The sequence below is a fragment of the Otolemur garnettii genome, unplaced genomic scaffold, assembly GCF_000181295.1.
Source record: "Otolemur garnettii isolate 467f Iridium unplaced genomic scaffold, OtoGar3 scaffold00043, whole genome shotgun sequence".
NCBI lineage: Eukaryota > Metazoa > Chordata > Mammalia > Primates > Galagidae > Otolemur > Otolemur garnettii.
Window position 1 is genome coordinate 6,788,998 of NW_003852438.1, and position 10,750 is coordinate 6,799,747.

Genomic DNA, 10,750 nt, shown 5'->3' on the forward strand with positions numbered 1-10,750 from the left:
GCTGTGAGCTGTAATGCCACGGCACTCTACCCAGGGGGACAGCTTGAGGCTCTGTCTCAAAAAAAAAAAAAAAGCTAAAAGTGGTTCATGTTTTTCCTGGGCTGATGCTTAGAAATATTACCATAAAACAAACTTCACCCTGATGCAGTACCAACAGAATATTCTCAGAGGGCAGAGCTCCCTTCTGATAGCAAAAGATGTTTGGCCCTGATTTACTAAACAATTTCTTCTACAAAACCAAACATACTGTGTTCACACTTGTCTCCCTTTTTATGTATGGTTAGAAAGACCTCTCCAAGGCTATCACTGGCACCCTAGAAAGTTCAGTTAAACCATTGCTATTATATTCATTCAACAGATACCATCCGAGTTCAGCTCAAGAGCCGAACAAAAACCACTAAAATACAAGTGTCAAACTGTCCCATGTGTAGGTAGACCACAGACTCCTTTGTCTAAGAGAGTTTAGCCATTAACACCATCTGCAAGCATCCTTCTAACCTCTTAGGACACCTTTCCACAAAATATCCTTTTAGTCATCCAAACTCAGAGACTTAAGATTCAAACCCACACATGTCTCCACTGCCTTCATCCCAGGCAGCCCAGCAGCCCCACCTCAGTTCAGCACACTGAGTAGGTAAACTTACCTTGTCGATGAAGTTGACAAATTGGTTGTTGAGTGACTTGATTTGCTCCCTTTCTTGAGATTTTACTCTTTGGATCTCAGGGTCGATCTCCACATTGAGGGGTTGCAGAAGGCTCTGGTTGATGGTGACTTCCTGTATGCCACCAGGGGGGCAGACAGGCCCAGAACCACCCCCATATCCGCCACCCCCATATCCACCACCCCCATATCCGCCACCCCCATATCCACCACCCCCATATCCACCACCTCCATATCCACCACCTCCATATCCACCACCACCACTGCCAAAACTCCCAAAGCCACCACCCCCAAAGCTGCCACCCCCACAACCACCACCGAAACCACTATGTCCACCCCCTCTAGCCACACTCATGGAGATGCTTTTACTGCCACCAAGATTAACAAGACTCCGACTTCCAAAACCACCGCCGCCGCCACCAGCACCACCACTACAAAAGCCTCCAGAGACTCTCCCACCACCTCCCCCACTGCGGCGCGAGGAGCTGCTGGTGGTTCTGCGCTGGTAGCTGATTATCCCAGCAGAGCCAGCACTGAAGCCCCCTAAGCTGCCTAAGCCCCCTCCACTCCGGTACGCAGACCGGGAGCTAAACTGCCGGCTCATGTTGACTTAGAGGGAAGTAGGAGCAAAGAAGAGAGAGGGAAGGAGCTAAGCACTCCTCTACCCCAAGTACAGAGCCTTCCTCTTATATATAGGAAGGGAACAGGGCTTGGTCCTCCGGTGTCAACCGAGATGCAGCACCTCTCAGGGTTTGGCTCGCCTGCAGCCATACAAGATTTTTACGAGCCTCAACAATACAATAAACACTACACACCTAGCTCCCAGGATGGGCTCTCAAAATTGCTGTGCCTGCAAGATTGGCTCATGTGGTAATCATTTTATCAGACCAGATCTCTTTTCAAGCGTTTGTGACTTTGGGAAAATAGGACCCCACATCTGCTACCTGGTGTTTTTTGTTAGGATTTCATAATTCTCATCACAAAGGTTTGTAAGTTTCCATTCTCACCTTGCCCCTGTGAGTTACTAAACACACTCTCTCACTGGCACAGCCGATGCCATTTCTCATGTTTGGGGCTCAGAAGGAGCTCTCTGGCTGATTTCTGAGATCTTCTCTCCAAACCCCAGAGCTCACCAATTTATGTCTCCTGACACAGAGTAAGAGCTACAGTAACTAAAAAAAAATTAGAAGCTCTTTCAAATATAAGCTTTATAAGTGTACTGCATTGATTAATTAAGGGGAGAGAAGCTGTCATTGAACAGGATGAGGGTAGGGATAGAAGACATGTTCTTTTTCCAAGTTTCCCAGTTACTTCTTTGCTTCAAAGATAGGGAAGGAGACAGACACTCAGAGGCATGACAGAGACACCAACAACAGAAAATAGGTATCGATGGATGGCATGCAAATGACGCTGAAAATCCCTGTAAAATCCCTGTGGAGAAGGTATGGCGATGCAGCTTGACATGTGGTCCAAGCCTCACACTGGACTCAAAAGAGATGACTGCAGATTTGGAGGAGAGGACAATGAAGAGAGCCTAAAAAGTCTGATCGGAGAAGTTTAAATTGTTCTGGAGCCAACAATGATGATGACATAACAGCTAGTACATACCAAAATCTGACCAGGCACCAGGCACGGGTCTGCATTTTTATACATGTTAACTCACTTAACTTCAATTTTGAGATAGATGCTATTATTCTACTCATTGTAAAAATCAGGAAACTGAGGTATAGGGGTAGAATAACCTGCCCACATCTACTCTGGTGTAAATGGCAGAAGTGGAATTTGAAGTGAAGCTGTCTAGCTATTGTGTGCAAATCCTGAACAATGTGCAGTCCAACAGCGCAGCAACTGAATTCAAATGATCCTGTTTGCTGTCTGCACAGGAGGCCTATTTTATCCCTCCAAATCTTTGGTTCCTGGCACATGCAAGTACCTGGAAAATGTATCTTCAATTCCTTCAGAGAAGGGGACGTTGGAGTTGCAGAATTCAGTGAGGAGACTTTGCTTTGAGCCAAGGGCAAGAGTACCCAGAGTGTATTGCGATGGGCCAGCAAACCCCAGGGGACTTCCTGGAGAGCAGCATTTGATCAATATCAATGAAGAGTAGTGGCATTGAGATCTGGAAAGACCAGAACCCCACACAGACTTTTTTTCAAAGACTTCTTAGAAGCCTGGCACTCTCCGCATGTTTGCACACCAGCACCAAAAGTCAATGGGGTGGGGGCCACCTCCACTTTCAGCTGGCTCCATGTGACTCTATGAGTGGTAGATCATGGACCTGCATGGGAAAGCTCCACCATGGAATGCAAGGCCTGCAGGAGAAGGGGAGTCTGCGAAGACCATCTCATCCCAATGCCCTGTGGCTCTGAATTGGGATGGCTGTGTCCATCCTCCCCACCCTACTCCTCACCATGGAGACTTGTCCCTCCTCTCTTCCCCTACCACCTTCCCAGAAAGTGCCCCTCACCTCTCCACGGAGCCCCCCTTCTCCCCCATCTCCATGGCACTTGTGTCTGGGACTCTGTCTTAGCACTAACATCCTTAGGCTGCTGAACCAATCATCTCTTTAGGGAGTGAGTAATCTAGGTCTCGTTGGGAACAATGGGGCCTGGGATGGTCTTGGCATGGTAATGCCTGTTGCCCAACCATTTCTGACAGGCAATCAAAATTCATTTAGTTCAGCATACTCCCTCATGAGACACATCATTCTGCCCGATCGATTCCTTCTAGCATTTTGGAGGGGTGTGCACATGTGTGCAAATGCATGTTTGTGTGCATGTGTGTGCCAGCCAAGAACAAATCTTGGCAGGGAACCAGGCCTCCATCTCCAAACTAAGAAACTAACAAAGATAAAAATCAAAAAAGTGAATGGTCAGGCAATTGGTTGACAATTTGTGGACTAAAAGAAACAAGAGGAATAAAAATCATCACCAGCTTGTTTGCACAGTTCACTCCACCCAATACATACGCAAACACTATCCCCACAAGAGCCCAGAGAATGAAGGTGTCAAGCTATTTTTGACCCATTTTGTGAAACAGAAAACTGAGGCTCAGAGAGACTAGAAGACTTGCTGTGTTTCCAAACTGTGGAAACAACTTAAATGCCCACCAATCCAGGAAGGGATTAACAAGCTGTGGTATATGTATACCATGGAATACTATTCAGCCACTAAAAAAAGATGGAGACTTTACCTCTTTTGTATTAACCTGGACAGAATTGAAACACATTCTTCTCAGTAATGCATCAGAAGAATGGAGAAACATGAATCCAACGTACTCAATTCTGATATGAGGACAATTGATGACCTAGTACATGGTGGGGGGTGGGGGAAGCAGAAAGAGGGAAGGATGGGAGTTGGGGGGTCACAGTGTGTGACATACTTCTTAGAGGCAGGACACAATTGTAAGAGGGACTTTACCTAACAAATGCAATCAGTGTAACCTGGTTCTTTGTACCCTCAATGAATCCCCAATAATAAAAAAAAAAATTGCTGTAGACATTCCAGCTAACAAAAGACCCATCTGGGGCTAGAACCTGAGTTTTCTGATTTCAATTCAAGTGATCTTTCGCCTATAGTGCATGAAAGGCTCAGACAAGAAGTGGAACTGATTCCATAAATCTGTGTGCAGAAAATCACAAACAGTCCCATCCATGGGGACTCAGAGACACACCATCTAACCTGCCTGTTAGAGAAACGGGAACATAGGTCCAAAGAAGTAAAAAGAAAAAAAAAAAAATTTCTGAGTCATACAATCAATTCCTGGGAACCTTTCCATTTCTGAATCAAATTCTTATTCTTTTTCCACTGATCACTTTTGAGGTGATCTAAAAGGGCTAGAACTGAGGTGCTATCTGCTAACCAAGCTCCTCATCTCCTATGATATCCCAGGGAGTGTAGGGATGTTTAAAAAATATAAATGAGACAAAGAGGTGAGCCACACACCCTCACTCCTGGCTTATTTGTGTCCATTGCACTTATAAAATAAAGGAAAATCAGGGGAAAATAGGCGCTGACATCTACAAGCACCAACTATGTGTTAGGAGCTACACCTCACTTAAACGCCACAAAAAGTCCATGTGGTGGTAGTTAACAGCCCCATTTTAAAGAAAAGACAACTTAGGTTTACAGAGGTTAAAGTATATCCCCAAGATCACCCATCTGGCAACCGGCCAGCCATGCTTGCTGCACGCCACAGTCCAACCCTGCTCCATCCACCTGCGTCTTCCCTGCTCACCCTTTCACCCAGCCTCACACCTCGGACTCCCCCACTCCATATTTTGCCCAGACTGTTTAATCCGCTTCTTCCCTCTCCTCTCTGTTCCTCTCTGTCTTCCAAGCCCAGTTCTACTCTTCTCTTCTCTGAAAGGCCTGCCAGTCGCCTCAGCAACTCACTATGAACTCCTACCCATAGTCCAACTCTAGGTCCCCAAGGATCTCAATTCCTCAGCATCTGGTCCTGAATCTATGTTGGTCTATCAGGCCTCAGAGGCAAATGTCTTCATCTCCTTGGCTCCACCAGGCAGTGGATGGGCCCAGACCTCACCTCCTTGCTACTCTACTGGTTTCTTTTCCTAAACTTGGTTGCTACAGATTCAAGTATGTGTTGATACCCTTTGGCTTCTTTTCGTGTGTGTGTGTATGTGTGTTTGCTGGCCCCTCGATTGCTCTGTAAGCCTTTATGGCAAAAAAAAAAAAAAAAAAAAAAGATAGTAAGTCTGTAGAATCTGTAAGCCTTTTGAAAGGAAGGCTGAGTCCCCTATGTCACAGAGTCCCCAGCAGTGCCAGATGACGGAATGCCAGAGCACCTGTGACACTGGGACTCACACACCCCAGGACTGATTATTGAGCTGAGGCTGCCACAGGGCTGGCTTCCGGGCATGGCAGAGGCAGGTGTGGTGATGTTTTGAGAGCTTTTCGAGGGATGGGACTGAGGAAAGAGTTGAAGAGAGACAAGCAATGACAAGCTGCCCAGCCCTCCGGGACTCCACGGGGATGTGGGAGAAGAAAATCCCAGGCAAGTGGGGAAAGCCAGAGCCTGGGAGGGGCGAGGGGAAGCACAAACAATGGGGAGGCGGGGAGAGATGTTGAAAGCTGCCAGCCGCAGAGGAGGGGCCAAGGCTTCTTATGTAGGAGGGAGAGGTGCAGATGAGGGGCAGCGCTGTCAGGGCAGACAGGAAAGACGGAGGTCCCCAGGAGTCACTAGCAAAGTTGGAGCAGAGCAGGGGACAGGAAGGAGAGAGCCACAGATGAGTGTGGAGGAGAGAGGCAGAGGGGGCTGTCTTGCTCTGCCAGGGAGTCAGCCCCGCCTGGACCCCATTCCTGACTGCATCTTTCCTTCTAGCTGTGTGACCTATGCAGGTCACTGACGCTTTGTGAGCCTAAACTTCCTCCCTGTAAAATAGGGATTCTCTACTTTCCAGGGAAATCGCGGCATAGTAAGATGATGATAAAGAAAGGGAGGCTCGGCGCCTGTGGCTCAAGTGGCTAAGGCGCCAGCCATACACCTAAGGTGGCAGGTTTAAATCCAGCCCAGGCCCGCCAAACAACAATGACGGCTGCAACCAAAAAATGGCCGGGCATTGTGGCGGGCACCTGTGGTCCCAGCTACTTGGGAGGCGGAGGCAGGAGACTCGCTTGAGCCCAGGAGTTGGAGGTTGCTGTGAGCTGTGATGCCACAGCACTCTACCCAGGGGGAAAGCTTGAGGCTCTGTCTCAAAAAAAAAAAAGGAAGAAGGATTCTCTCTCACCCTTGCGTTTGGAAGTACCCAGAAGCTGTTATAATAATCAGGAAAAAAGATTGGAATAAGCCCCTACTTTATTGGAAAAAGTGAAAAGGCTGGGAAAGGAAGTTTGAGTTCTTGAAATGCGGCCCTCTTGTGAGAGAAAGCCTTAAGGGGCATGTAACCTGTCAGAGACGCAAAAGGCCATCACATAGCAGAAGAGACAATGGGCACTTGAAGGCACAGGGAGCCAGGGCCAGAGGCGGGGGAACCTTCCCGCTCCCTGCCAGCACCTGCTTTTCGGGATGGGGACAAAGCCCGGGCTGAGCACCCTGGGACAGGTGTGAATGCCAGGCTACATACCTGGAGTCCCCTAGAAGCCCTTCTGGGCTGGGAATTGGGCTGTTTGGAACCGATTCTCCATTCTAGAGACCCCCAACACCCCAGGTTCTCTGCTCAAGCGTTTATCAACCCAAAGACATCCCATTTCCTGGACTGATCAGAAGGTTGTAAAACGAGGGCAGCAGGTCCGACAAAATAATGGGAGTTCCACTGAGCTTGCAAAGGGGCTGTCAGATGTGGGCCAAAGGCCCAGGTAATTGAGGGTGAGGCATTATCCTCAAAGGACTCTTCCTTAGACCAAGAACTTTCCCAGCCCAGAAACACACACCTGGTCCAAGGTCAGACAGAGTTAGAATTTTACTAAGCCAATGGTTGCTCCTCCTGTTCACCATGTCCTGAGATCAAAATCTCTGTAGATTAGAAGCTGGTGGAATTAGATTTGTTTCCAGAGGGCCCCACCCTGCTGTGGCCTCTCAGAGGAGGAGTACTGGCAAATGTTCCCTGGGAATCCCTGCCCTGCTCTGCACGCCCTCGTGCTGGCCCTTCTGTTGGATTATTGGCTGGGTCTGTCTCACTCTTCTTCTGAGTATCTGCCTTATGAGAACAGCACTGATCAGCACCAGGGATGGAGTGCTCTCTGGAAGGGCCACAGAGCCCCCACATGTGATCTCCCCAGTGCACTCCCAGGGACAGTGAGACTCATCCGAGACAAAGCACTTTGTGCATGGTGTATAGAATTGCTGTTGCTTCCACTGAGACGAGCAGAAGGTCCTCCTGACAGGATGGTTCATGGTCTCCAACAAGAACAATGCCTATACCAGGAAACTTCCAGTGTCTCATTGCTCAGGTCCCTAGAGCACCTCCTCCTTGCCCAGAACACCAAGTGGAGACTTCTCCCTCGGACTCCAAGATCCCTTCTCTGGCTAACTCCTCTCCTCTCTTGACCCTATTTCTCACACCCCTGCCCTTGGAATCTCTATTCCAGTGTTCCTGGGATTCAGACACATAGTTCCTATCATCTGTCCCCTAGTCCTCCCTGTGGGGGAGGTCAAGTCTCCTGAAGAGAAAAGGCAGGGCCATGTTTTCTGAGATGGTCCCAATTCATTCCCAGGAGAAGGACGGAGAAAGTGACCTCTGATTGGCCTTGCCCTGTGCTTCTCCAGGGCCAGCCTGGATTCCCTTAGAATATCTTACACACAGGCAGGAAACTTGGATTCACTTTGTGACCCTGACTAGGGCCCCTGGCCTCTCCATGACTTTCCCTGTCCTGGTGTCTGACCATATTCTTCCCATACAACATGGAGGGTAGGGTTCCTTTTCTCAGGCTCTACCACGTGAACTCTCATACACATGTCCCCACCCACTGTCTCACCCTCCCTCAACCCTCTGCCAGATGGTTAGCCAACCTCTGCCTGAAACTTGATAACTCCCCAGGTGGCCTCTCCCATCTTGAGATCAGTAGAAAGATACCTCCTATATTGAGACAAATCTGCTATAGCTCCCACCTGTATATCTGGGTCATCAGCTGGGAACAGCACCCTTCCTGTGGTCCTCTGGAAGCTCCTCAGATCTTTGTGGTTAGATGTTACATTTCCCCTAAGACTTCTCTTCAGAGCCTTCAACCATTCCTGATGTGGCCAGTTCCCAATCACCCATCACCACTGTCCTAGCTGCTCTCCTCTGTCCTGGACCCCCCCATACACACACAATTAATGAGCCTCAGCCCCTTCCCAATGGGGACTGTGCCAGAAAACACAGGACAGATAGAGGGAACTGTGTGCCTGAATCCCAGGAACCTTGGAACATGTCCTCGGAACTCAAAGCCACCAGAGTAGTCTAACTCCAGAAGAGCCTAAACAAGCTGTAGACACCACTCTCCTGGTTCCCATGCTGCCTTCTGCAGCTGCCACACCCCACTGACTCACCTCTCGCTGTCAGCTGAACACTCTAAATCATTTTTATGCCCGCTGGTTTCATTCATGTCTTCCCTTTCTCGTTCTTGCACTCTTGGTTTTTGACTGCAAACATAGGACATTGCACCTGCTGCTCTATCTCTCCTTCCCCTTGGGCAGCCCTCCGCCCACCTTCCCCCTTCCCAGCCTGCCGCCTGACAGGTACCAAGACAGGTTAGACAGGGAGAAACTTCTCAGAGAGAATGTAAGTGTGTGCCTGGGAACCCAATGTCTTATCGATGTGGGTTGCAGTTGTGTTCAATTGAATCCCATATCTAAATTACATCTGTAATCTTTCAGGGAATGAGAAAGTGGGGCACATCTTTAGGAGTCTGTGACTCCTTTTCACAGACTCAGAAATACCACATAGGATAAAGCAATGGTTTAACTTTCTTCAGTCTTGAATTTATACGTCTATATCTCCCCCAGGAATCCATTAAAGATACCTCTGCCCTGAACCACCGACCCCTCCCCCCAAATAATGGGCCTCAGTCCCTTCCCTTTCCAGCTTCTCCTGCCTGCCCACTCCTCGCTCACACACCTTCATCCTCTCTAATGTCTCAGTCCCTGAGCAAACTATTCCCCTGTCCGGAGGGCCCTTCCCTGACCTCCCTTCCTATATCTATCTTCCTCAACCCTGTTCCACTTTCCAGTCCCCGAACACTGGCACCTGTTGCAGGACCTACTGTTCCTGTTGGGGGGTGGGGTCTGCCTGTGTCTTCAGGATAGGCTTTGCTTCCACCTTCACCCCAGGAGGTCCAAAGAGGCACAGACTCTAATTCCTCCTCTCTCTGAACATTCCCCCACCTGTAATATGTCATTTGAGTTGTGAACCCCTTAAAATTCAGACACCTGTACATTCAACACTGCATTCCCAGTGCCCAGCCCACTGTTTGCCACACAGTGGGAGCTTACTTAATGAATGCCCATTTAACAAATGTGTAATTAACTTTTGAATGATTGATCACTTCAAGGATTAAAGATTATGGCTCAGAGGCTAGGGCACCAAACACATACACTGGAACTGGAAGGTTCAAATCCAACCTGGGACTGCCAAACAACAGTGACAACTGCAACCAAAAAAAAAAGAAAAATGGCCAGGTGTTCTGGCAGGTACCTGTAGTCCCAGCTACTTGGGAAGCTGAGGCAAGATAATCGTTTAAGCCCAAGAGTTTGAGATTGCTGTGAGCTGTGACATCACAGCTCTCTACCAAGGGCGACATAGTGAGACTTCATCTCAAAAAAAAAGAGGGATTAAAGATTATGTCTGATAGGTTCTTTAAGATCATATATTATTTGGTTTAATTGTATAAAAAATAAAAATAATAAACTTTAAATTTCCAAAAGAGGCCTGCGGAAATTCAAGAAGAAATAACTGACATCCTGACCAAACAGAAAAGTTTATTATAGAGACACCAGAAACACTGAACCCTTCAAGGTACAACTTTGAACCAGGAAGTGATGAGGTCACAAAGAACCCACACTCTGAGCCCACAGGCTCCCCCAAGAGAATCAGGAACTTGAAGGCTGCGTCAGGACTCAGCAAACAAGTCAGGGTGACTCCAGATCAGGAAGCAAAGCACCTTCTCTCTCTCAGGGGCTGGTAGTTGGTGATACATTCTCCTCTCCTTCCCCTTCCAGCACATTTCAATCATCTTACATAAAACTCAAAATTTGAGTGGAAATTTTCACAAAATGCTCAGAGACACAAAGAATAGGTGGTAGAAGGGGCTTGTGAAGTCCGGGAAAGAGGGTTAAACTGCCCTGCAATAGAACAGCAGCTTCCAGACTGACTCAGGGTTGGACCCTCCCAAGACCCAAGTCAGATCCTCAGACTCCTCAGGCCCTGGACACATGGGTAGGGCAGAGCTGGGCTGCCGGTGCCCACCTGTTGGACTGTTCTCAGTAGGGTGGTTTTGGAGCAGAACTCAGGAAGGGTCAGGCTTCCAAAGAATGGAGCTATGGGGATCCAGGGCAAAAGCAGAGCTTGTTTGTCTGTTCATCAACTCCTTAAGCCACTGAAAACAGGCTTCCCTTTGGGTAAGGATTCGTGTTCCCACGCTCTCTGAAATA

The 10,750-nt window shown here is 48.4% G+C and overlaps 1 protein-coding gene across 1 annotated transcript in view; it reads right to left on the reverse strand.

The window, feature by feature from the left end:
* KRT1 (keratin 1) overlaps positions 1-1,265 on the reverse strand; it is a 5,165-nt gene extending 3,900 nt beyond the window's left edge. The window contains exon 1 of the mRNA XM_003790625.1: positions 645-1,265. Within this exon, the coding sequence (XP_003790673.1) occupies positions 645-1,265 (621 nt within the window). The remainder of the gene's footprint in view (positions 1-644) is intronic.
* Positions 1,266-10,750: the final 9,485 nt, after the last annotated feature.